The sequence below is a fragment of the Trachurus japonicus genome, chromosome 16 (assembly GCF_045865225.1).
Source record: "Trachurus japonicus isolate A0001 chromosome 16, Traja_1.0".
NCBI lineage: Eukaryota > Metazoa > Chordata > Actinopteri > Carangiformes > Carangidae > Trachurus > Trachurus japonicus.
The window spans coordinates 8,085,429-8,112,930 of record NC_140922.1 but is presented as its reverse complement, the minus strand read 5'-3'; the positions used below and the strand labels follow the sequence as shown (position 1 = coordinate 8,112,930).

The window sequence follows — 27,502 nt, the reverse complement described above, 5'->3', positions numbered from 1 at the left end:
GTTCCCAAAGCACAATTCTACTCCAGTGCTTAGTTGGCACATGGGTGTAAGTAAACTGGGTGGCCAATTATTTGAAAAAGGCCGTGCTTGCTGCCAGCTTATTGCTTCTTTTCACTCCAAAAATCTATAGAAATATAATTAGTTCAAACTTTTTTGGGAATCCTGCATATACCGTAGATATCTAAGATGACATCCACACAGACCCGGCTGCAGAAACAAATTAAAGGGGGGGCATTACATTTTTTCAGGGGGGCGCACTTTTTCAAACTATTTACTGTCTAATGTAGTGTAGTTTAGTTTATTATTATGAATCCTCATAAATATGGATTATTATGGATCCCCCCTTTAACACATTTGAGGCATTCTGGTTGTACTCTGAGGAAAAATAGAGGGAAATGACAATATTGCTTTTTTAAAATAAGCAGATTTACCCACTGACTGAGGTTCCTATCATTGTAATTGCAAGAATGTTTGATGTGTATGAAACTGAACTCAGAACTGGTCTAGTGTGGAGCTGTGGCTGAAAAACTCATGTTTTAAGTCTTTTGGCCTGGACCGGCCGGTGACAATCCTTTCCTCTGCTTCACCATGGAGCTCTTTCAGGACACACTGTCTTCTTCCACTTCTGCCCTATTCTCATCTCTATCTTGATAGCTGGAGCTACTGTCAGATATCAATATGACAGAAGGCCCACACATGCTTTAGCAATACACTGCTGAATAGTTGGAGCAGACATGTCCTGAGATTTTCAGCCTTCTATGATAATTAGCCTATCATTTACAGCAGGTACACACACACACACACACACAGACACAGAGACACACCTGTTACTCTGCTGTCTCTCTCTGCTCCTCTTTGTTGCTCTCTGGACTGGTCTGCCTAGCTGTTCTTTTGGGCTAAATGAGCATGGACGGCCCAACCCGGCCGGTGTGGACGCGCTGGTTCGAGCCGCGCGTGTTCGAGTCTTTTTTTTTTTTTTTCAACAACCGCGGGTCGGCCTGTTACAGGCTTGATGAGCAGGATCTCAGAGATTCAGTCAGTGCTGCGGTGATGATGAGCTAGGAGGCTTTGGGCTGTGTGCATCAGAGAGTTGAGATCTTGAGATCCTACAGGACGAGCATCTGCGGTCATCGTCGCTAATCAAGATAGGATTAATAGAGGGTTGGCCACTCCGAGGTAAAAACCAAAACCCAAATAAAATAAACAGCTTCCAGTCCAGGGGGGGCACAGCTGACTCCCCGCCCAGGCCCGCCCTTGCCGCCGGGACTGCATCCACACCTACCCATATAGCCTATAATTGTAGGTTATGTAAGGTCTTGTGATACACTCGTGGTTTGTGCTTATCCATGACAGGTGTCAAAGTTTGTTCCACCTGATAACAGAGAGCGTTGCCAGGTGTCTACGGAAGCCGTGCTGGCCCACTCGCTGCAGCGCGTCCGTCTCAAAACTAGCGCACGTCTGTTTACTTCATTTGTAATGATGATGTGAGACCGAAACCGCCAGCTAGCTGGCCTAGCTAAAGAACGGAAGCGCTGATAAGAGATGGGGATGAACACACACGCTATTGGGAGACATAGTAATGTGTCTCCTTTTATGTTTCATCTCTGTTGTCACCCGTTTGCTCTGAAACAGCCGTTAAATTCTCACAACGGCGGTACCACGTTAGCATGCTAGGCTAGCGCGAGTGGGTTTGTGTTTCTGTGTGGCCAGATATGGCAGATTGGAAACTCCTCAGCTGTCGCCTCTGCTGGGCTCATTTTTCGTTTACCCCTTCTTAATAATAGTCAACTGCTGTAAAAGAAGAGCAGGCTTGTAGGTTAGTGAACTAGCCGTCACATTAGCTGCTTTAGCCTTAGCTAACACTGCTGCTAGCGAAACCGTCGGGCCTGGAATGGAGCCAGGCGACTTGCGAGAGAGCCCGGCCGGGTCCGGGGAGTCAGACACCGGGGACTGGAGGGAGGTTATTCCCGGTGGAGGTGGAGAGGAGGTCAAAGCTGCCGAAACCAATGGAACAACACTAGAAACGGGAAACCGGGACAGCAGCGGGGAAGTCGAAAATGAAAAGCAAAAAAACATGGGAGAGCAACTGCACAGTCCCTACGAGGAGGAGCTGGACCCCCGGATCCAGGTACGAGAACCAGCGGCTGATGCTCAGTTAACATCAGTCAAACTAGGTGAACTAATTAATCAACCAGGTTTTAATGATCAACACTTGTTATTGAGTTTGCATGTAATGTTAATGTTAATATTACCATGACATTTTTATAACAGCAACAGGCCCACGAGTAACTGCAGGTGCTGAAAGCACTGAAGTATGTTTCCTCATAAATCATCTCGGTATGGAGAAAAAAAAAGTCTTGGATTTCACTGACACAGGCTGGACATCAGCATTAGTCAGAATTTAAGGTTATCAGGAAACTGTAACCAAGATGCCCATGGGCTCCTAGTCAACGAGTGTTGGCACTGGCAACATCTTTGGTAAATCTTTTTAGTGGCTAGTTTGTTTAGTTTTTTTGTTTATCCAGCTCCTACATGAGTCCAGATGTGGATGATCATAAAACATTGGACCTCTGATCACGTATAAGTGAAAGGCTCAGTCACTCCACAACCTAGGACACCTATTCTGAGTAAGGGCCATTTACACTGTGCTCCCTGGCCTGTTCAGTAACCTAGGCATGGCTCCAGGTCTTGTTTGACAATTAATTTATATTTTGCCTTTATTAGATAAAATGCTTGTATACGTTAATGTGTGTATGTAGATTATGAAAAGAGAGTTAAATTGCACTTTAAAAAGTCTCATTTGGTGATAACTGCAGAATTGCAAATTACAGATTGTTAAAAACAAGATAGTTCATTACGTTTGATTTGAATAAAAGAACACATTGAGGTATAGGAGACTGAATTATTACAGTGATGCCTTGCTTGTTGGGTTAATTATTTAGCAGCAGACTATGTCTTAATGGTTCAGGCATCTGACTTAATACATGTGTTTGAGTGTACTGGAAACAGTATGTAGGTAACGCTGTGTGTCTCATTCAAGGATCAGGGCCGGTCAAAACCTTTTTTTTTTTACCCTGTCTGTTTCATACTTCAATTATATCCATGACATGAGTCACAATAACAGGAAGGTTTGTATTTCATTGTTGCTAGGATAATGATGTGACTTATGCTGGGATGATGGGATCTGCACCAATCCAGCATGTTCCCATCTCTTACAGAATATGATCTACAGGCTGGTATCTGTAGCACCATCAAGCACCATTCATAATTTTACCATTATCAAGCAGTTGCAACCCCTGCCATTCGGTTATTGCATTTGGCCATGAAGCGATTTCAAGTAATAGCCCCACATTACATGTTGATGTTGTTTCATGTTGTATTGAAGTCATGTTTTTTTTCTGAAAATCTGGGCAAGTTTGTCGTGTGTAGGTTGTCTTAAAAACCGAATGAAACCAATGAAACCAAACAGTACCAGTGTGGGTAGAGCTGGACTACTCCAGACATTCGAGGTTGCTGTGTGTCAGAATGAACACATCGTATTGATTCAGTTTCCTGTATTTTATGAAAATTTTATGAAAAGTACTTAAATATGAGCAAATCTGGTTGTCAGAGCTAATTTTACTCAGGCTGCAATGCATTACTTACAGTGATATATAACTGAGTGGCAATGTTACTTTAGATCCCTATTAGCAGCTTTGTCTATTTATTAATCTGTGCTCAATCTGTGTTTAATGACAATTCCTACTTCACCTGTTAACAGTCATTTTCTATTGTTTCAACTGTCTTGTGTGCCCCTTTAATTATTTGTATCTCACAACTGCATTAAAATGTGTTATAAGTACTGCCAGTATACTTTTATATTCACTAACAGGGGCAGTACATGTTTTTTTTCTTTTTCCCACAGGAAGAGTTGGAGCACCTCAACGAAGCCAGTGCAGAAATCAACAGACTGGAACTGCAGCTGGATGTAAGGACAAGTAGCACTAGTTTTGATAATCAGTTGTTCAGTTTTCAAGTAAAAATGCCAAATGTTCTCTCTCTCACCACTGAGGTTGAAGGATTGCTGCTTTGAATCATCATGTGACCTTGGGTGTGGGACACTGAAATGTGTCACTTTTTCTGACATTGTGCAAACTAAAAAATGAGTGGTTATGAAAATAGTTATCAGCTTAATGCAGTTCATTCTTCCCACACATGGCTGATAAATATGGAGAACAGATTCAAAGAAACGTCCCTGAATAAGGAAAAGAAACACTGTTCAGTCTTGCCACCCTGGGGCCTGCTGCAGTCTATGTCTGTTGCTAAATATTTCATTATTCCAGCCGGAGGACGCTAATCAATATGATAATTTTGTTCTCTATATCTTTAAGGCATAACATTTGGAAAAGTGAGAACTGTTAGAATGCAAAATATATTTGTGCTGATACTTTGATAGTCAGTAAATTGATTTCTCACATCCAGCCATCATTCTGCGTAAAATCGAATCAGTCGTTCCATTACAGGTAAATCTAATCTTGTCATTTTCATGCATTAACCATCCAGGATGCCAGATCAGGGTACCGGAAGATCTTAACAGAGTCTGCCAGGAAGCTGAATGCTCAGAGCTCTCAGCTTGGCAGCTGCATAGAGAAAGCAAGACCGTACTATGAGGCTCGTCGCCTTGCAAAAGAGGTAAATACAAACAACATGTGTCCCAGATGTCAAAAATACTGACAAACACCTTAAATAAATTATATGTGCCAGAAATGCTGTTTACCATATATTTATTTAGTTTAGCCTACATACTGTAGTGCAGAGGCACATAGTTACCATGACACCTAAATTCTCAACTCAGTGTAAACGAAGTTGTCTGAAGCATCCACACTTAAAGGACAATTCCAGGCGAATTCAACTCTGGGGTGTATTTTCATATCATTTTAGGTCTAAAAGAATGAATCTGAAGATTTTCAGTTTAATTGCTCCTGTTTTGCGGTAGTTGCATCTGTCCCCGCGTCCCCACGGCAGCAATGAATGGGAGTGGATGTAAGTTCCGCTGTTTAGGCTGTTTCCAGCCCTCAAAGCCGCAATTTTTTTCCACAGACAGCGTCAGATGGCTACTCAAACATGCGCCGAGAAGTTTATTTACTTCAAGCAAGCCGGCATGTTTGTAAAACTAGATCTAATTCAAAGTCTCCCGGAGTCTCGTGCGAGCCCGAAGTTGCAGTGCTGGTGTATTCAGGCGCAGTCGGAGCTACCATTTGTGTCATAAACACAGGAATATCAACTCTTTACTTGCTTGAAGTGTACATTTTTTTCCACAGACAGCGTCAGGTGGCTACTCAAACATGCGCCGAGAAGTTTTTTTTACTTGAAGCAAGTAAAGAGTTGATATTCCTGTGTTTATGACACAAACGGTAGCTTTTCCCACTGCACCTGAACACACCGAGCACGGCAACTGGGTCTCGCGCGAGACTCCGGGAGACTTTGAATTAGATCTAGTTTTACAAACATGCCGGCTTGCTTGAAGTAAATAAACTTCTCGGTGCATGTTTGAGTAGCCATCTGACGCTGTCTGTGGAAAAAAATTGCGGCTTTGAGGGCTGGAAACAGCCTAAACAGCGGAACTTACATCCACTCCCATTCATTGCTGCCGTGGGGACGCGGGGACAGATGCAACTACCGCAAAACAGGAGCAATTAAACTGAAAATCTTCAGATTCATTCTTTTAGACCTAAAATGATATGAAAATACACCCCAGAGTTGAATTCGCCTGGAATTGTCCTTTAATCCCCACCAGATCAAGGAGCTCTACTCGGTATGAGAGGAAACTATTTTACCTGTTTTGTTTTTAATTAACCACTATTGAATCAGCATGAACCAAATACAAACATGCTCCAAAGTTGGTTTTATTTCATTGCTTTGATTTGGACCTGCAAATGAGACCTCGGTCTTTTGGACCTATTCCTGCTGTGAACTGAAATGCATCTCTGGGGTGAGATGATCAGCAGCAGAAAGCTGTCAAATACATAAGTAGCTCCCAAAATACACTGTAGAAAAGCTACAATCCAGTTGTCCAAACAGCATTTGGAGGAGGTTAGGGATGCATTCATCCACATATGTAGTATTGTGTTACTGCGAATGCATTCTTGGCTGCACTGAAGGTTTTGTTTTCATATAGCATCATACATTTCCTATACTGTTCTTCACTCAGGGAAAACAACATACATAATGATTCAGATGGCAACAACCTTTCTGTGTTGCAGCGATTGTCATTTTCAGGCAGAGGAAAAAGTGTGTTATCCTTCTCGTATGGATAAATGACGACAGTGGAGGGCTGCACTCGGTGACAGGAAGGCACTTTATTTACAGAAAACAAAACGCTCTCCGCCGTCTGTTCTTCATCTGTGTCTCAGTAAACATTATCTCCCCATATGTAAGAGTAAGTCTGAGCAGGAGAGAGAAATACCATCACAGCATTCAGTGTGCATGTGAGATTCATTCTAATGCTAGGTGTGAGCTGCAGTCCATCCCAACTACATAGGTATAATGTAGATAATAAAAAAGTATAATAATTAGGACCCATTACAATAGTGACATAATCATAAATGCATAATCTAAATGTACTGTACCAACTAAATGTATCAAAAAAGAGTGTATACAGTATAAATAATCACAAAGTATAGGAAGTACACATAAAAAAATTATAATATATATGCATATCAAAAACATATCAAAAAACAAGTGGGCTAATGTAAACCAAGGAGGAGATACTTCACAAATCTACTAAAAGTAGCTCAACTTTCCCTATACATTACCTGCAGACACAAAAGCACAGACAAATTAGTATACTATTTTAAAATCAATTTGTTTGCTTATCTGCGATCGGCCTGCTGAATTTACTTGAATCATACTTGGAGCGTTTAAAATAAAATAAAAACTATGAGATACCAGAACAGTTTAACTGGGATGTGATTTGTAATTAGATTTAACAGAGTGAGGGGTCATGGTCTCATCATATTGCACCTCTGCAGAATGTAAAAGCCTGGTCTGCTCTCCATAGGCGCAGCAGGAGACCCAGAAGGCCGCTCTGAGCTACGAGAGAGCCGTCTCCATGCACACAGCTGCCAGGGAGATGGTCTACGTGGCAGAGCAGGGCCTGATGGCTGATGGCAAGAACACCCTGGACCCCACCTGGCAGGAGATGCTCAACCATGCAACCTCGAAGGTAACGAAGCAGAGGAGGGAGACGTATTATAAGACTGGAGGACAGGGTATAAATAGGATTTTACTACTACTTCTCTCACCTTTAATTAATATGCTAATACGTTCCTTTTTAATCACAGAAGCTGTTGTCATAGATTTTTTTTTTTTTACATGTATTTTTAATTTATTATGATCCTCCTTCTTTCTATTGATATAAACTGATTGTGCAGGTGATGAAGGAGGGGGATAGGGTCTGAAACTCCGACCTCCTCCACAGTCTCTCTGCTGTGCTGTCTGCTGTGTGTGTGTGCAGAATATATGAATGTGAATCAGTGATACTGATATTTGGCAGCCACAGACACATTCACAAACTGACTGTTAATGAGTTACACTTAGACAGAGTAGACAGACAGGGTGTGAAATTTTGTCCAGTTTCGCTGCGTCCGGCCTGGAGTGTTGTAGAATGAAATGAACCCTGTAAATACTCAGATCCAGCTGTAATGTAAGTGTTAGAGTCAAATAAAAGCCAAAGCTCCTCACTCAACCAGCAACACAGACAGCAGAGGAGAGGCCAGTTACAAGATAATTACACCAACACTGTTTTCCACTCCGCTAATGACGCTGTTAATCACCAGTACAAGAGTTAGAGAGCTGACATTAAAAAACAGATTCCACCGAACCATGTGCTGTAAATGCAGGATGGCTGTGGTGTCTCACATGGGACTCTGCATGACTTTAGAGGAAACACTCACAGGACAAAAAAACTGTTTGTCCTCCTAGCCTGGTCAGATATTATTGACTGGAATAAAACAACAAACTCACTCAGTGTAAGTCATCCCCTTGTGGTTTGTTTTAGCGTATTTACAAGAACTAGATGAATGAGCAACATTGTTGTTAACTATTTGGTGGAGAAGTGATTCAGGGCCTTACTCACTGAGGCTTGGTTTTTGTTACAAACAATAGCGGAGAGGATGTTTGAGCGATGAGAAAGGTTGATGTCCTCTGTGTCTGTGTGTCATTAATGTGATGAACACCCTTGCTCCTGTGTCCCGTACAGGTGAATGAAGCGGAGGAGGAGCGACTCCGCAGCGAGAGGGAGCACATGCGCGTCACTCACGCCTGTCAGGAAGCGGAGGCTCGTGTTCAGATGCTGCAGAAGTCCCTGAAAAGAGTCATCCTCAAGTCCAAGCCTTACTTCGAGCTGAAGGCCCAGTTCAACCACATCCTGGAGGTAAAGCAGACGTTAACACAACCTCATCGTCTTCTCTGTGTCTCCCGGTCTCCTGCATTAAACAATAGTTTTGTTCCATTTATGTGGTCAGGTTGTAAAAAGGAGTATGCAACTGCTAATTTTCACATTCTCCAGATTTAATTACAGTTTACAAAACTGTGGATTGATTAGTTTTGATTTGGTTGTTACTTGAGATAAAAACCACGGCGTGTGAAGTGCTGCTCAGAATTTCCAAAGGCGTGTCACTAGTGAGCCACACTCTTGTTTCGCTGCAATGAAATGATGCAGAGTGATCATCATCAGCTTAAATGTAAACACATTTTGTGGTTGTTAATATTTATTTTATTGGAAATTTCAGAGCTAACTGAATAAGAGCATAAAAAAAAACTTGTGTCGTATACAAATTTATCATTTTGCATATTAAAAAACCATCCCCTGCACTGTCGGCAGCAGATGCATCAGCTCAACACAAACATCCACTTTAATGATCATTTGAGCAGAGACGGAGCAGGAAGTGAAAGTCTGCTCACTAATTCATCTGCACTGTTTGTGCTGATAAGACATCAGCCTGATATCTGCAGACAGCTGCTAGTTAGTATTAGTTACCCTGCAGGGACAGGCCGGATAAAGTAGAATCCACACACACTGTTCCGCAGCCTTCGTCTCCGAGCCAGAGATAATAAGTCTTACGCAAACACAAACACAGCTCAGATCCGTGTGAAGTCCTTTTTCTCTGTCTATCCCTCATATAGATGTGAGTCACGACAGTCTTGTAAACCATGGTGGGTCTGTGAGTATAGTACAGTCGTGACTCGAGGTGCCTCATACAGACAGCTAGTATCTATGGTTCTTTGTCATTTCTTGTGCAGGTCGTACTAACTCACACAACATGACTGAGCGTTAAAGGGGACCTATTATGCTTTTCAAGTTTTTCAGACACATAAATATGTTTTAAATGTTGGATACTTGCTTTAAAAGGACGTAGAAGTGCCATATCATGAGGTAGGCGCATGTTGAAGTAATCCCTGGGGGCAGTTTCAGGAGGTCGGGGGGCGGGGGGTTATTGATCAGAGCCTACAGTACTGCTCTACTGGGGTCCAATATCACATTAAAAGCCCCTGAAATGAGCATTACAGCTCCCCTTTAAGTACATGTTGCAAAAACCAAGCTCTCAGGATTTCAAGTCAGTGAGATTTTCGATAAAAAGTCATAGTTTTACATGTAGCTGAGTTTACAAAGTTGCTATATGGATTTACTAGAGGTCACTTGTTTTTTTTAATTTTTATAATTGACGTTTCTTTTCCAAACAAATATATCAAACAAATTTGACACTTACATAATTATTACAGAAATAAAACCACATAATGTGCAGCACACAAGCAGAACAAATAAATAAAAAGGAATACATTTTATTTACTTTTATATTTTTATTTGCTTGTTTTTGTTTGTTGAAATTGTTGACGACCGTTGCTGTGCCCTCTGTGTGGCTCCAGGAGAACAAGACCAAAGTGCTGCAGCTGGAGCAGCACGTCGCCAAAGTCAAGACCCGCTACTCCATCGCCCTGCGCAACCTGGAGCAAATCAGCGAGCAGATCCATGCTCAGAGGGGGAGGGACCAGGCGGAGGGAGGGCGTCCCACCACGTGCGCCGGGCGGAGCCCCCCAGTCGGAGCCGAGTCGGACGTCAACGTCCAGGAAGAGGGCGGAGCCTGCGGCGGCGGCGGCGGAGGCAGCAGCGCGACCGCCAAAGATCAGGTGGACGCGGCCATCGACCTGGTGGAGAAATACAAGGAGAAGGAGAGCGAGAAGGAGAGGGAGCGAGCCGGGTCGGATTCCCTCTCGGTGTTCAGCCTGCAGACCATCGCTTCCGACCTGGAGAAATACGACTCCATCGAGCACCTCGGGAACCTCAGCGACGTGGGGAGCGTAACTGGGGATGAGGTGGAGAAAGAGAGAGGCGGAGTGATGGACAGAAGAGACAAGCTGTCAGAAACCAGCGCCAAAGAGCGCCAGCAGCAGTTCCACAAGCAGCACCACCGGAGCTTCAGCTTGTGAGGGCGCCGCACGGAGAGCTGCTCCAGACACTGCAGGTGTACGACGTGAACTATCAGGAAAAAGAAAAATCAAAACAAAATACAAATGAGGGTAAACAGCCCTAACACATAGTTACCCACCAAAGTATAAGACGGTGAATTAGCTGCAAATGTAAACCTGGAGTGATGCGGTTGTAGGTGTATGATACGTGGTGTAAATAAGCACACTTATGTTGACTGACGACACATTATTCTAAAGCTGACACTGATCACAGTTAGCATCGCAGCCTAGTTAGAAGAACACTACAGGACTCTACAGAGCTTACATCCCTCCAGGATATGTAAACTGTATATTCACTCCCTCTGAGGGATTCTGGGTAGAAATTGTTCCTTGAGCATGAAGGAACGGTGAAGAGCGATCGAAAGTCCCGTTTGAACAGCAAAGGACGGGAATCGCAGTCGCGTCGAATCTCATCAGCGACCGCTCCAAGGTAGAGAAGGTCACAGGGGTCTCTCTCTGTGTGCACACGAGATCCCCACTGTTCTCCACCCTCTGCCACTTAGTTTGCAGGGAAAGATGACAAAAAGCGTTCTGTCAGCGCAGAGTGAAAAGCATGTTTGAATTCACGTTTCATGTATTTATTTACCCCAACATGCTGCAAGTAGTGCTCGTCTTTGGGTTTTTTTGGCACGAGAGAATGCGTTTTTTTGAAAATTCCTGAAATGATGAGCAGAGCGAACGGAGGAGAGTGTGAAGGTGATCGACACTCCGTTTGACTGTTTCCACTCCGACAGCATGCACTCCTACTTAGCTATTTAAGCAGGCAATTGCGACATGTATTCAGGGCTATGTGCTTAAACAAAAACTGACACAGTTAAAGCTAAGATGATGAAGCTCCACCATGTTTTCTCTCTCTCTCTTTTTTTTTTTTAATGTCATGATGTTGTTGTATTCTGCTGCAAAAAGCCTTTTCCCAAATTTGTATTATTTGGATATTGTTTACATTTGAAGATGTAGATTTCTTTGGGAGAAAATTAATTTCCTCTTGTGTTTGCCTTCTTTTTTTTTTTTCTTTTTTTAAACGTGCCCTTGTTGTAATTTAAAGTGTGCCTTGACACAGAACAAGTATCAAATTTAGCATGAGCAGTACTTTGTTGTAAACTCATCTGTCGTTCTAAAGACCAAGTGTGTGACCTGTAATGCCTAAAAAAGAAAAAAGGTTTTAATAATCTGACTCACCTGAGCACTGTCAAGACTTGAAAAATTATTAATATTTTTTTTTTGCTCATATTAATTTCTGTATTTTCTTCTCTTATGATATTGTACTTTGATTGTCAAAGGGTTACGATGCAGAACAAAGAAAGTCAAGAAATGACTTGTAAATGTATGTAATTATTACAAAGCTGGAAGATATTGACATGTACAGTTACAGTTTTCTTGCTGATTTTGAATATTTTACAGTTTTTGTTGTACAGATGTTCTGGATGCCCACATGTGAAGAGTGTGTGTTGAAGTCATTATTGCTGCAGTCTTTCTCAAACACCTCTCACCCTCACCTCTGTCTTAACAACGGGTCTTAGTCCTTTTTAATGGCATTTGTGAGTTAGTCAGAATGTCCCTCACTGTTTCCAATTTATGCATTGTCATACCTATAATCAATAAAAACAGATGATACTTCCCTGGCTCCTGTCATTTCTATTTTCTTGATATGATGTAGTGTTTCCTGTGCTGTGAGTCCCTGGTGCAGCAAGACAGTGAGAGACAGTGCGGGGTTACATCTTCCCCAGCCTTCACTCAATTATTCAGCAGATGTATAAATATGAAGCAGGATGCTGATCTGAGAGGAGATGACAGAGGAAGAGCAGAGAGGCCAATGATGGAAAAGGGAGATCAAATAAGTCGATGGGCTTTGATTTAATAGATGACCAGTGTTGCAGAAATGACTGATTGCTGCTCCGTTGACTTTAAGCTGCGAGGGGCTTTAGAAAGGGGCTTAACAATGTAGTCACTGTTAATACCACAGCGCCATATCTGCACCTCCACCCGTGTCTGGTCCTTCTGCCGTGATATAATTATTCACGGTGAGATAAATCCGCGAGCTTATCATCAATCCAAAGCCTCCTCTTAAGATTCATTATGATATTTTGCAGTTGCGTTTCATCTGCCAAAGGAGGAGGAGGAGGAGGTGGAGGAAGGAGGAGGGGAGGAGGGAAAAAAAATCAAACGGATGCGTGAGAGAGGGACTGTTACGCACGGTGCGTCTCCATCATGACGTCGTGAATTAGCTCAAGATTGTAGAGGAGGGAGGGGGGGTGGAGAGAGGGAAAAAAGGAGGGGAGTGTGGTGAATCGGTGTTTCGTCGTTTATGGGGATGCGTTTGTATATAGTGCATGTATATTTTTCTTTTTGTATGGATTTGTGTCATTTCTTACCTTTGCCATGCGTAACTGCAATACGCGGAAACAGCCCGGAGTGAGATGCGTTTTGTTTTTGTAACAATCTGTTTACGCACGGAGCAGCTTGCACATTTATAGCCATATTATACACAGCCATAAGAAGAAGACAAACATCGTTGCAAAGATGCACATTTTTACCAAATAATCCGACACTGGGTTTTTCCCCAATCCCTCCCTCCCTCCCGGCGGGTCCAACCCGGAGGACGAACTGTTATCTTGACAGAGCGCATCGAAACTAATAGTAAGTACACATGCTACAGCTTTGCTTCAGGCGGCTAGATGCTACTGTTACTGTAGGTTAGCAATATTAAACTATGTTTATTCCGTTTAAAAAAAACACACACAGAGAGACACACAATTTCCCGTGTGGATCATTTAGACGTGGTGCCAAATTCGCTCCTCATTCTGTATGCAAAGGCCATACATTTTCGATGGGCACAGGCCAGATTTGTTTTGAGTTCCCTTCCCGCAGGAAACCATCACCATCCGGGGCTGCATCTGCCTCCTTCTGCTTCGGAAAGAGAGGATCAGAGCGCGGTGGTGGTGGTAGTGCTGCTGATGCGGGCTCAGGCTTTATAAACAACACGAAGGGAGGAAGAAAAAAAGAGAAAAGGTAAAAAAAAAAAAAAAGGTTTGAGCAGATGTCACGTTATTCTGGACGCTATATGGAGATGTGTTCATGGGGGCTGCCGCTGTCGGTGCTGTGTGCGCTCGGCCTTCCTCTCCAGGCCGTCACGGATTCCCTTGTCAACAGCCGACAAGTAACTACCGACAGCATACGGTTGGTGGCACCCTCACTGTGACCCTCACGTCTCAGTGGTTCATGCTCAGCCGTGCACAAAATGCAGCATCTGAGTCTGTGTGTGTGTGTGTGTGTGTGTGTGTGTGTGTGTTTGTGTGTGTGTGTGTGTGTGTGTGTGTGTGTAATGTGTATGTGTGTGTGGACGGAATGGCCACTACGTGCTTGTAGTCGACATGAGGTGTGAGCTGTCTGTGGTGCTGAAATGGACCGGATCAGCTCTTTCCCAATGCAGCTTCCGGCATTATACACGCACACACAAGGAAGTAGGCTGTGTGTGAGTGTGTGTAGCTTGTGTGGGAGTGAGTGTGGATGGACCTGAAGCGTGGTTTCTCAGAGCTGCAGTGTTTTGGAGCTGAAGCCTTGATTGCATGAAGAGCCTGAGGCCCGTGGGGGGGGGGGGGGCCCTCTCCTCTCTGTCTGCTCGGTGCCACCACTGCAGCCTCAGCACCCGTGCAGACAGTCAACTGGCTTTTTGTGCTGGTTCAGGCTGCCTCATACGTGCTATACTCTCACTCACATAGTTTGCTTTTATCCGGCTCAGTGTGTGATGGCTGATATTAATGACTCCTGCTGGGCTGTCCTTCTTTCTCCCCCTCTTCTATCTCTATCTCTCTCTCTCTCTCTCTCTACTGCCTCCCCTCCCTCCTTCCCACACAGGACAAAAGCACACACTGTACACGGCCAACACACACACACATCACCACCACCACCATCACACACCTAATACTCTCTCTGGTGGTGTCTACCTCCTGCATGCATCTTGTCAGTGAACTCTAAAAATACACTGGATAATGCTAATGAAGTATCCAGCAGAGTTTGTCTGTCTTCCACAAGCAAGCCTTGCTGCCATCTGTCTCCCTCACTGTGGCGCTTTGCTTTGTTATCCCCCCCCCTTCCCCTCCTCTTCCCCTTCCACCCACCCTACTAGACATACACACACTCAAACCACAACCCCTTTTATTGCTTCCCCTTGTTTATGTTTATGCATGTGTGACAACATCATAAAGCAACATTTATTATTCAAAACTGCAAATGAGCAACTATATATACTGTGTTTATCACTGATAAGTCAGTTGTGCATGTGTGTGTGTGTGTGTGTATGTGTGTGTGTTTCCCCGCCTGCCAGCACTCGAGGCACTGTGGCTCACGGGACTCTAGGGTCTTTTGACTTTTTGCTGTTTAGCATAACACACTCATTCTGTACTTGTTGAAATCGGCACACTCTGGCACCGTCTTTGTGCACAAACAGTCAGGTTGGGCTGATGTGATAGTTCACCCCCTGCTATTTGTTGACACGGCAGATATATTTATTGATGCAAATGTTAATTCACTCCTTATTTAAAGAGGGACTCCTGCTATTTGACACATCAAAGTCTGTTTACAGCCGGAGGACAGGTGCACATGTGGATAAAAAAAAAAACTCATATAAAGCCTTTTGTGGCTCCAGAGGGAGCTGTGTGAAGTCTAGGGGCAGTGGAGTTAGTAGACCTTTGTAGCCCGCTCCTCATCTCTGTTTGAAGCAAATGACTCAAGGCTAAACCAGATGTTACAAGTACAACACGCTCAAAGCTCTGCACTGTCTGCAGTCAATTTGTAATAATGTTTATACATCACTCACAGATATGTTGTGTTAGAATATTAAGGAAAATCAAATCTTCATTTGTCTTATTTTGTCCAACTGATCTTCAGCTTATTGTTGGGAAGCATCACATTTTTACATTTGTGAAGTTCCTACCTGATAAAGTTTGCCAGGTGTCAACAAGGAGGAAAAGGACTTACTTGTAATTCATACATTTGATCTTTTTTGTTGTTTGTTGTGAGTCTGCCAAGTTTACAATGCCTTTAATGTAACCCATAGCTTTATTGCCAGTATAGGGTGGGATGAGTCATTGTGTCTCAAAAAGCTGTCAACACACCTAAAGCACAATTCTGCCTCGCAATCGAGCGTTTTTGTGTCGATGGTCTACAAGCTGTTTTCTACCCCGACATGAAGAAAAACTCTAAAGTCTATTGACTCTGTGTGAATTTTTTTTATTTTTTTCTATTGGCAGCTAGTCGCCACTTTTCAACAGCATCACCATCAGGCCTCAGAACCTGAGCTGAAACCCTGTACAGCCTTTGAAATAAAGCGAATCTGGCGATCAAGTGAACCTGAGCTGTCCAAGCTGTAAATACAAACAGGAGCTCATCCTCTCTGTGCGCAGGCAGGCGGGATGAAAACAGAGCTCATTTTGCCAAAAAAAAAGTTGCTGCAGTCCTTTTTAGAAGGACAGCAGTGAACTGAAAAAAGACTGTATCTGAGGATGGGGGTGTAGCCTTAACAGTGTAAGAATATTTTCTCAGTAACGCTTTTCTCTTTGCCTTGTTTCTGCTTCTGTTTTTTCTCCCAAACCCCAATTTCCCTGTCACACTTTCCTACTTTCTGTTAAACCTCTCTCCCTCTCTTCCTTCTCTTCCAGATCCAGAGATGGCACGGCTATTGTTTCTGATTATTCTCTATTCTCTTCCGTCTCTTGTTGTGCCCATACATAATTCATCATCTGGAGGTAATTTGTGTGTGCTTGTGACTGGGTATATGTGCGATTCAGTCTGTGTGTTTGCTGCGTGCGTCTGTTTACAGTATGCATTAATGGGCAGGAATAAACCCGTAGAGACTGCTAAGTGGCCTGAATAAAGCACTGTAATTTGTGCAGTGAAGAAAGTGTCAGTTAAATTGATAATATATCATGTTGCTGTAATATAGATACATTATCTGGACACAGAGCTTTCCATCTGTGCTCTCGCCATCCATGTGCCTTCATTCTTCTTGCTTTTTTCTTTCTTTCATCTTTTTCAGGCTGTGCCATCATCCGGCCTCCCAGGGATGGAGGGATCCGCTACAGAGGCCTGACCCAAGAACAGGTACAGAGAACACTTTTAGTGCAAATTACAAAGATGTTAAACCACAGTTGGCTTGAATTTTTAAAAATGAATAACATAATTGGAATTATTAGGTGTTAGTTAGTTTAGGTGGCTAACCCTGTACCAGTTAATGTAGCAACTGTCATGTATTTCCCCCTAATTGAGTGTAAAAAGCCTATAGGTTTAACATTACTTCAGTCAGAGAGGAAAGAGTGGTGACATTACATTAATAAAAGATAGCTGGTAATGATGACTTAATGATTATAATATTGACTGTATGTCATGATGCCAGAGAGGAGCAGCAGCAGTGAACATTAAACTTAGAAATAATGAGGAAAGCCATGCACTGGGCTGACTTCAGGCACAGAATATCCATCTTTCCATATAGCCTACACCCTGAAGAAGACCTTGTGAGGGCCTAAACTGGTTGGTGTACTATATATTTTACCTTGACATGTTCCAATGAACTTTATCCGTCTGTGCAAGAGTGCCTGAAGTTAGCCCAGTGGATTCCCCTTGACTTCAGGAGCACCTTGTATTAACCTAGAGTTGAATAATTCACTGGTGCAAGTACTTGGTTTATTCCTAGCTACCTCAGTGAAAACTTAGAAATTGTTTGACTTTTCAATAAGAAGACTGATTCTCACATCTGTATGGTAAATATACAGCCAGGAGCCAGTAGGCTCAGCTTGGCTTGTTCAGGCTAGCTTAGTTTATCTTATCTTAGCTCAATTTATTTTTAGCTTAGCTTAGTGTAAAGGCAGGAACAGGTGGCCTTGTCTTTCTTTGTCCAAAGTGAAATAAATCTGCGTACCATATCCAGATGGCTGTTGTTTATCTTGTAAGGAAAGAAACATGGTCGACCTTTGTTTACTGCGGGCCAAAGGTTGTATTGCATTATGTTCTGGGATGCTGGTATTTCCCCTCTCTGGTTTAATACATTTGGTTTGTGAGAAACTGACCTATATTGTGGGAGAGCAAGGTAATGGAAAAACATTTAATTCAATGTATCCTATGCTAAGAATATATATATATATATATTTTTTTTTTTACTATAATTATTTGTTATTATTTAATGTACTTATTTCAGTAATTTATTGACTAACTAGTGGGGTTTATTTTATTTATTTTTTTAAATATTATTTTATTTATTGTATTTTTGTCGTCCTTTTAAATATTATTAATATCAATCATTATTATTTCCATTACTGCCATATGTTTAAAGTGTTGGATGTTAATACAAAAAACAATACATATACCTTACCCAAATCCACAACCCCAGATCAGCGACCTTTGACCTTTAACGAGTGGATCTTTCAGTGTCTCATTTTTTGGTAAACCAGACACAATCACCATTCTTCAACAGAGAGCGTACATGTCGTGCATGCAGAGTCTGACTTTAAAGGGCCACTTGTCTTGGGGAGCACTGCTCCACTCAGTAGTTGTATAACGTCTTCTGTGGCTCTTAGGGGAACTTTGCCAGGTCTGGGAAACAAATTCCCAGGTGATGTCATCTGAAGACTACAAATTGTTAATGGAAATCTTATGTTAGGGACTGAGGCAGCAGAGGTTGAAACACTCTTTTTTTTGGATCTTGACATTTTCAAGATGCAACAAGAACTTGATTCATGTTACTGCAGATTCACCCCTCCATCTGTCTTTTAATGGATAATATTTGAATAAAAATATATCAGCAAACATCTTTCTTTTATGTAAAGGAGAGGTTGAGTAGCAGCGTCCTGAACAGAGAATGTATTGTAGTCTGAATTTCTTGTCTTTGTTTTGGTAGCTGGTCTGGTAGCGTATGCATGTTTACACAAGTGGTTCCCTGTGTTAGACCACTAATCCTCTCTTCATTTATACAAACACAGGGAACGGACATGGTTGATGACATGGTGCAGTTCACAGCATTCCTCCTCCATGGCTGAAACCACTTTTCAGTTTGAACAGGCCTCTGACAAAGAAAGATATAAGACCAGAAAACAGATACGAGCAGTCATGGAGACGACTGGCTCTAATCCTGGTTCACTGGTGACCTGTCAAATACACCCGTCCATTGGGTTTTAATGCTGTCTTTTCTGGTTCTGTCAGTTCTGTCAATAAATACGTCCGGTTCCTGTGTGTAAGTGCGAGGCCACATTTTCCCAATCTAACTTTAGAGCTGGTTCTGGTCTGACTTTGCTCATACATTTTACTAAAAACTAAAAATATAGGAGATACCAAAGCCTCTACAACTGAACCATTCAAACACTTGAAACTTGATCACATCACTCCTCTTGCACGTACAGTACAGACACACACCTCAGCACGAAATTGAATCGTAAAGCCTGGGCAACCCAGTTTATATCCCTGCCTCTCCCACCCAGAGAGAAGGTGTAATTCAGTGTGTGACAGCCCATCAATTCAGACAATATATTGCCATGAAATGTTCTTCCTATTGGAGCCTCATTCTCACAGCCATATGGCACCAGGCTCTACTCCGCTGAGAGAGAATGAAGAGGGTCCCTGACTGAATTAGAAAAACAGGTATGAGAGCGCATCAATCAGTCTTTAATTACTGTCTCTCCTCTTCCAAATCTCTCGAAGATCCGCAGTGTGCAGATCCTTCCCGTGGACTACGAGATCGAGTATATCTGCAGAGGGAACCGAGTGATCGTGGGGCCCAAAGTCAGGAAGTGTTTACCCAACGGCACATGGACGGACATAGCACAGCACAGCAGATGTCGTAAGTCCTTTTTGGTCCATCCCCCCCCCCCCCCCCCCCCCCCTCATCCACTTTTCTTTTATCTTGTCATCACACATTTCATTTTTATAGACAGGATCATAAACAGTCCTCACACGTCTTATCTGGTGGAACAACATCACATTAAAGCTAATATCACAATGAAGTCAAATCTAAGTTGTTTTGACAGCATGTTACTGCCTTCCCTGTTTACACTACACACAGAGGAAACTGTGAAATACTCTGCAACCTTCACTCTCACTTTATTTTCAGGATTGGAGTTTGAGTTATTTTTACTCTCTACAGCTCTAATAATCCACATTAAAGTAAAGTGGCATCTTAAGTGGAGCTCACATGAAATCAAAGCAGCCTTTCATTGTTCTGCTCTCCTACAGGACTTCCCGTCACTTTAATCCCCTGCACTCATTTTCTGTCCAGTTGGGAGCAGCAGAAACAACCTAAAAAAAACAATACTGACATCCCATAACCTTTTAAGTAGAGGTGGTGAACTTGCTGTAGTTACCATTCATTCTTGTGTTTCTGTTCACTGGGGGGAATAATCAATCTGTTTCTGGTCTCAACCAACCCTCAGGGGAAATATCTAGCTCTTTAGCTGCTGAATGCTCCAGCGTGTTCACCAGCTAGTCACTCACTGTGCCAGCCACTTTGGTGTCTGGTGCTGAGCAGCTGGTCCCAAAATGATGCTTTGAGATGGGTGAGAGTGAACAGTGAAGCTGCAACGCGAAAGACATGATGATGATGATGAAGAAAAGGATGATAATGATGATGACGAAGCATAAAGATCTTAAAAACTGATGGGAGCTTCAGACAAAATTGCCTCTAGGTTCATCACCATGTTGCCCCAGTGACTCTCACTGTCATTTTGATACAATTATTTGATTGACACTTTAAATGATACTAACTGTTGTACTTGAATGGGAGCAGCGGTGTAAAGGAACCTTAGCGACTGACCAGAAAACTCTTTGGGTAGAATAAGTACATGTGTGTTAATTCTTGACCTTGGGAGAAACACAGTATGTTTGACAATATAATCTCAGCTCAAAGGTCTACAGTAGGCTACGTGAGCTTCTTTGGTTCTCTGGTCAAAAATGAAATCACTATAAAACTCATAAAGCACAGAAAAGTTGATAGTAAAAAGTAAAAGTCACGGCCCAGGCATGGCTAACACAAACCAGGATGGTCAGACTCAGTACAACAATGAAGTCATATCAGGCTCTTCACCTCTGAGTTTACATGTGCAACGGAAATAATGTGATGACATCATGACAATAGAACCCAAAGGGGAAAAAATGCAGGAAGTTAAGAGTTTACAATGTATGGGGAAAGGGGGAAATTAGAAATAAAGGGCTTACATCATCCAAGAGCATCCTTGAGAACGGTAGCCTAGTAGCTCAGTGTACCTTTGAACTTGTATTATTTTGGGATATTTTGGTTGAATGTTCACAAATAAATTCAGTGGAAATCTCTTGTGACTGTAAAGTCACCTACCAGTGCTTGTAAAGATACTGTTGAATTCTGATCTATGACCCAATTGTTATTTTGCTGTGTCCTGTTGGCTGTCTGTCTGTATTCTCAGAGATTTCTATGTCTCATGAAGGGCTGTAAATAGTATACATAGGCCTAGATGTAAACCTGTCATGGAGGATAGTTTGGCCAGGTGCATTCTGGGTATAGCCACTGATATCTCACATTTAGATTGTGGTAAAAATCAAGGAGCAGTCTTGCGCTGCTCCTTGTGCTTAATGCTATTGTGCATTTATCTTTATAGTATTTAAAGCAGAAGTAAGTGGTCCGGTCGTTTTCGCTAATGCTGCGTTCCAGGCAGGCTTTTGAAATCGTAAATTACAGCTTCAAGTCACAACTTACGACTTTGTAGCGTTTCAGGCAGCCCACTCGTGTTTTTCCGACCTGTTTTACCTGTGAAAGTCACTATAACGGCCACTCGTAACTTCCGACCGGTGAATTCGTACCAGATCGAACTGGTACCACTTCACGGTCGGAAAAATACGAGTTTCCTTGAACGCACCATAACAGTCCTCGTCGCTACGTCACCACATTCACGGCGTTCCTTGGCTGCACACACAGCCCTGCATGCCGTTCTCTCTCCTCATTGGATAAAAACTGTAGGATACGATAAATGTTTTCTCTTCGGCTCAGAGCAGAGCAAAAGGACTGACAGACCCGTGTTTCGGTCCAAACACTCTATGTAAGTGATTGCTGTCGGAAGATATAACTATTTAAGACTTATATTAACACAAATATATCACTTACTTCTACTTTAAGTTGTTTTATTGCCTCTGTGTGGTTTATATTTGTATTTTTCTACAGTTACTGTAACATGTAGGCTTATTGCAACACAGATCACGTCTACAGCGCCTCTGCAAATACTAAGAATAAGGCCACTGATCCAATCAAATCCCTGGTATATCTCTGTTTTTGTTCTTTCACTTCCCATTTAACATTAGTGGAATTTATTTTTCCCATGAGTGTATTCTCTAAAGCAGGATTTTTTTGTTTGTTTTCTCTGGCTTATGTAAGAGCACAAGCTGCAATGTGCAGATTGGAGTTTTATTATGTGCTCACATGCTGGAAGGAAGATTCAACAAACTCGGCAGCTAAACAGAATTAAATTCAAGAGCTTGGGCATTTTGTCAGGGAATCCAATTGAGAAGGCAAAGCTTACGCCTAATTTATTTCTTACAGGTAATTAACACAAAATGGCTCTTTGTGCAGTTAGGGCTTTATACATTTTCAGATTTTCTTTAAATTTGTACTACACTGTGTCTGCAAATAGAAAGATTTACAAATGTTTAGGTCTACCCAACACCTAAAACTTCTCTCAAAAGTGGGCTAAAGCTGCTCAAGAGCCAGCAATAATCTCTCAGGATGAATTAATTCAAACCTCAGAATCTTTATTAGGTGAAACATTTTTAACTCACTTATAGCCTCAACAGCACCAAACGTCATCAACAGTAGGGTCCCAGCACATAATACGCAGGGTTGCCAACTTTTGGTCCTGGGCTGGAGTGAGATTCTGTTGGCGGGGGGAGGGGGGGGGGGGGGGGGGCAGGAATGAGGCTGTCTATAATAATAATACTCTCTCTCTCACACACACACACACACACACTTTAGGCTATACCTGCAAACTGAGTAGGCTAGAGGTGTAATAGGTGACAAAATATATCCCTCTAGGGGGGTCTGGGGGCACCCCCCCAGGAAAAAATTGTGATATTAAAGCAGATATCAGTGGAATGTTTTTGTTAATATAAGTCCTAAATAGTCCTACCGTATTTCCTCTAATAGTAGCCGGTATCTATTTAATAGCCGGGTCTGTTATAATGGCCGGGGGCGTGGTTTACACGAACAAATAAAGGCCGGCCCCAAATACAGGCCGGGTCAATGGGAAAAAAACAAACAAACAGAAAAAACCTGAATTTCAGTCACTGTGGATGCACTGGTCTCAGGCGGCCAAACACGGATGCAGTAACCCACAAGTGCCAGCAGATGGCAGTAGCTAGATCTGAAGTGCCACATGAACCCACGCTTCAAGGAAACAGTCACTGACAACTCGACCGAAGAGAGCTTTAGCAGCATGGCGTGTCACTACCCGATTTGCGACGCTACCCGATCTGTGACAAAACTGGTCACTTGTGCTCCAGCGTTTATTAGCCTAATCCTGTCCAGCTGATCGCTGCTGTTGCGGTACCTGCTACAGTAATGTGTAAAAAAATATAATTAATTGTAGGCAGAATGAAAACTGAGCACGGTAACTGTCAAATTTGAGCACCAGCATGAAACAGAGGAAGAAATAATAGCCTCTCTCAAATATAAGCCGGTCTCCAATACAGGCCGGTTCCCCTGGGCAGCTAAAGTAAATAAAGGCCTCGGCCTCTATTAGAGGAAATACGGTATTTTCCGTCAGCAATCACTTACATGAAGTATTTCAGCCTAAACACGAGTCTCTCCGTCACTCTGCTCTGCTGTAACCCGAGGAGAAAATTTTCCTTGTGGGATACAAGTGTTATCCAATGAGGGGAGAGAACGGCATGAAGGGCTGTGTGTGCAGCCAAGGGATGCGCGTGAATGTGGTGACGTAGCACGAGGACCAATTGATGCCTGACAAGGGCGGGGGCTGCTAACTCATGGTGCGTTCAAGGAAACTCGTACTTTGTGTTTTTCCTTCCTGTGAAGTCATACCAGTTCGATCTGGTACGAGTTCACGGGTCGGAAGTTACGAGTGGCCGTTATAGGGAACTTTCACAGACAACAGGACGGTAAAAACACGAGCTACGGGTTACCTGGAACGCTACCAAGTCGTAGTTGTGACTTGAAGCTGTAACTTACGGTTTCAAAAGCCTGCCTTGAACACAGCATTAGCCGAAACGGCCGTGCCACTGATATCTGCTTTAACATGTATTTGAAGCATTCTGGTGTACTCTGAGAAGAAAATAAAGGGAAAACACAACATTTGCTTCAGATAACAGGGGAAAAAGCAGATCTGTGGTTCCTATCATTGTATGGCTGGAGTGTATGAAACTGGTCTAGTGGGGAGCTGTGGCTTTTGGCCTGGACCAGCCTATTGAGCCTATTAATATACGAAAGGACAGAACAGACATGTCCTGTGATTTTCAGTCTTCTATTACAGCCTGATGATACAAGTCAGGTCCTGAAATGTGTGTTTCTCTTCTGTAATAAACATACCCATTCGGAGTTTGCAGGTATGGCACACGTGCATGCATGCGCAGTTGCGCACACACGTACACACACGTACACACACACACACACACACACACACACACACACACACACACACACACACACACACACACCTGTTGCTGCGCTGTCTCTCTCTCCTCTGCTCTCTGGACTGAGCTGCCTGGCTGTACTTTTGTGCTACCCAGTCTGCATCTTGATTTTATAGTTTTCAACGGACTGGCCCAACCAGCCCAGGCCCAGGTCGGGCTTCGCTCTCTCCCTCTTTTTTTTGATCATCGGATTCGGACCAAGTCGGGTCGGTCCAGGCTTCAGCACCGTGCCGCTGTTGGTGGGGGTGTGGGGGGGTCGCGGATCGACAACTCCCCGTCCTACTGTGCTGTGATCACAGGCTTGAGCAGCCGTCCAATCGACACGCGGATAAGCATCGCGCACCAATCAGAGAGCCTATTGATGAGTGCCAAAGCTTGCTTTAAAATTTTTTTTTTTTTTTTTTTTCCAAATCGCTTGATTTTGGCGTGAGAATTGTTTGAGTGGCGTGAGAGCGTGAGACAGGACCTAAAAGCGTGTGACACACGCCAGATGCGTGAGAGTTGGCAACCCTGTAATACGAGGCATCAAACATCTGTTAGCTTAGCCTGGTGAGACGAAAACAACTCACCCACTCTCCTCCAGTTATACGCTGCAGCAACTTTCCGTGTCCAACATAGAGTCCAGGCACTGACAACGCACGTCCGAGGCCGACTGGTAGCACAAACATCTGGTTTCAGCGGCCACCGACAGGCAGTGACCACCAGACTGACCACTTGATTCCCCCATATCCTATCTGTGATGTCTGCTTGTTACAGCCATGGTTACAGTACAGGTAGTCAGCTGGCGTGGAGGCGATTACCGAGTGAAGTAGAGTCCCGCAGCTCAAGGATGAATGTGTGTGTATTACTCCATATAATGCAGCCAAAGCTCCTATGTATCTTGCCTATCAGTTTATAAAAGTCGAGTATCCACAGGGAAATCAACGGAGAGAATCACGTAAACAAGCGCGAGATTAGACGCGACGTCACACGCGATAAGGACGTCGTTCGTCGCCCGGAAGAGACTGTCTGTAATTTAGTGGAGACATCACAGCAGGGACAACCTTCTTTTTACAGTCTATGGGGACAACACGGCTGAGTTTATGGAGTTTGAGAACAACAACGACTGGTTTCATTTCGATGGGATGGGCGCCACTATCAGTTTGAGACCGAGTTTACTGAAGACAAGCTGAAGGAAATGGAGGAGAAAAGTGAAAGAGGGGCAGCTGCGGTGGAGGCTATGTGCTGGAAACGGAGGCTAAAAGTGACAGAGGGAGAGAGCTGGTGGAGGATATGTCCTGTACCTGGGGGGATCAAGTGGTCAGTCTGGTGGTCACTGCCTGTCGGTGCGAGTCGGCCTCGGTGTGTCAGTGCCTGGACTCTATGCTGGACACGGAAAGTTGCTGCATATAGCGTATAACTTAGCTAACTGGAGGAGAGTGGGTGAGTTGTTTTCGTCTCGTTTCAATAGAAACCAGGCTAAGCTAACAGATGTTTGATGCCTTGTATTATGTGCTGGGACCCTGGTTGTACTGTTGACGATGTTTGGTGCTGTTCTGAGCATTATTTGAGGCTAACTTTTTGATCGGTTGCCAGTGGATCCGTATACTGCGCTGTTGGTGCGGTCACTGCTAAAGTTGCTAACCAGAGAAGCTAGCGGTTAGCAGACTTCATCTCTCGAGGGGGGGTCTAACTCGGTGTTGGACCCATGGATGTATTATATTATCGGTTGGACCATGGGTTAAACTTACACCGGAATGTCACCGCCCCTTTTTTGGTGACATGTTGCTTGTTTTGACCAGAAGCCAGAGCTGACTGTGCGATCATCCTACTGCTGACTGCACTAGGTTGTGTAAACTGCAGTGTAACTCAGACACAAGAGCCAAGTGAAACCACAACATCAGCACAAGCTAGGTGCTAACCCACGGCTAGACTCATGGGTGAAGTGAAGAATCATACAGGAGCCTAGCCTACTTATGGGCAGACAATCTGTTTTGATTTAATATGGGTAATGTGGTTACGCTTAAACTTCTTTTACAACCTGTAAATGGGGGGTATAAGGGCTTAATCACTTAGAGAGGGTGGAGAGGGAGAACTCGATAGAGGATTTATTATTCTAAACATTAAAGAGAAAAATGAGGTAAGCAGTGGGAATCTGTCGGCCAAAGTATTTTATATTTTTGGCTACTAGCTATTTATTATTAAAGTCTAGGCAGGGAGGAGATAAAGCAAAACTCAAATAATTTCTGAGTGCCAGGGGGTACTGCCAGGGTGTGATATCTGTCAAGACAGGAATCAAACCACAAATATGACCACATCACATATTGTGCAGTTAGTCATACTGACACATGATAATCTATCTATGAAAACGTAATTATTCAGGAGAAGTCAGCCAGTGTGCATGTGCATGTGGCTGAAATCACAATGACTGACAAAAAACTTACAAATGTTTGATTGATGTTTATTTCCACATCCAGAGGAAGAAATGTGGACAGAACTAACTAAATAAACATAGTAGAATACCTAAAGACATAAATGAACATGTTAGTGCAGTGTTTCCCCTACAGTTGTACAGGCGGGGCCGCCAGGCCAACGACAGCCCCTGCCAGGCCAGAAAATTAGTAGAATAAGCGACATATCCATTCATTAAGAAATCAATTATCATTTCCGTTTGGGAGTTTCTGTGGCACTGTTCTGCAACGCGAATTAAAGGGCTGGTAATCCTGTTCAGAAACACGTTTTGTAATCAGACCTCTGTGGCAGCTGCAGGACTGAAAAACTCTGACCAATCCATGCTTTTCGCTCCGAAAAGGAAAAAACAATCACATGCCTTCATGTCTTGTTCTGTCCATGCCCAATCAAGCTGCTGTCTCTCTCACGACCAGAGTTTTCACCTACATCCGCAGAAAAGCCACACTCCAGTCTGGTGGATGGCAGTGTAGCTCTGGCAATGCACGTTGGGTGTCTTCACCTACGTCCGTGGAAAGATGAAGGCGTGGCTTCAGAGAGAAGTCTGAGGAAGGCTGGGACTTTGGACTTGTGTATTTTCAAAATGTGGCCTGCTAGAACTACCCTGATTTGTTACCTAGTAATGTGGGCCTCCTTTCATATTCATTGGAGGGGGGCGCAAGCCACATGCCTCGTCTGTTAAGGGTTTTCCGTGGGTACCACCAGGCCTGAAAAAAATTCTAGGGGAAACACTGCAGTGGGTATTTGACATAAATATCTTCATACTGTATATGATGTTGATGATGATATGTCCTTACAGACAGAAAGACAGACAGACAGACAGACAGACAGACAGACAGACAGACAGACAGACAGACAGACAGACAGATAGATAGATAGATAGATAGATAGATAGATAGAT

At 43.3% G+C, this 27,502-nt stretch overlaps 2 protein-coding genes across 4 annotated transcripts in view; both read left to right on the top strand.

Moving 5' to 3' along the window:
• Positions 1-1,469: 1,469 nt before the first annotated feature.
• On the top strand, positions 1,470-11,508 carry sh3bp5la (SH3-binding domain protein 5-like, a). The gene is made up of 6 exons (XM_085801071.1): positions 1,470-2,128; positions 3,905-3,967; positions 4,543-4,671; positions 7,040-7,204; positions 8,240-8,413; positions 9,907-11,508. The coding sequence occupies exons 1-6, from the start codon at positions 1,892-1,894 to the stop codon at positions 10,465-10,467; spliced, it is 1,329 nt and encodes a 442-aa protein (XP_085657197.1). The 5' UTR covers positions 1,470-1,891; the 3' UTR covers positions 10,468-11,508.
• Positions 11,509-12,742: 1,234 nt separating this feature from the next.
• The window catches only part of gabbr1a (gamma-aminobutyric acid (GABA) B receptor, 1a), a 90,409-nt gene continuing 75,649 nt past the window's right edge, over positions 12,743-27,502 (top strand). For 2 of the 3 annotated variants that reach the window (XM_085801067.1, XM_085801069.1), the window contains exons 1-4: positions 12,743-13,143; positions 16,164-16,250; positions 16,541-16,605; positions 19,192-19,330. In XM_085801067.1, the coding sequence (XP_085657193.1) occupies positions 16,172-16,250; positions 16,541-16,605; positions 19,192-19,330 (283 nt within the window). In that variant the 5' untranslated portion in view covers positions 12,743-13,143; positions 16,164-16,171. Of the gene's footprint in view, positions 13,144-13,445; positions 13,494-13,528; positions 13,684-16,163; positions 16,251-16,540; positions 16,606-19,191; positions 19,331-27,502 lie in introns of those variants that run through there. The other variant, XM_085801068.1, reaches the window with a different exon arrangement.

Coding starts and splice junctions, on each gene's coding strand:
- sh3bp5la (XM_085801071.1), top strand. CDS start 1,892: ATGGAGCCAGGCGACTTGCGAGAGAGCCCGGCCGGGTCCGGGGAGTCA. Junction 2,129..3,904: donor AGCTGGACCCCCGGATCCAG/GTACGAGAACCA, acceptor TTTTTCCCACAG/GAAGAGTTGGAGCACCTCAA. Junction 3,968..4,542: donor GACTGGAACTGCAGCTGGAT/GTAAGGACAAGT, acceptor TTAACCATCCAG/GATGCCAGATCAGGGTACCG.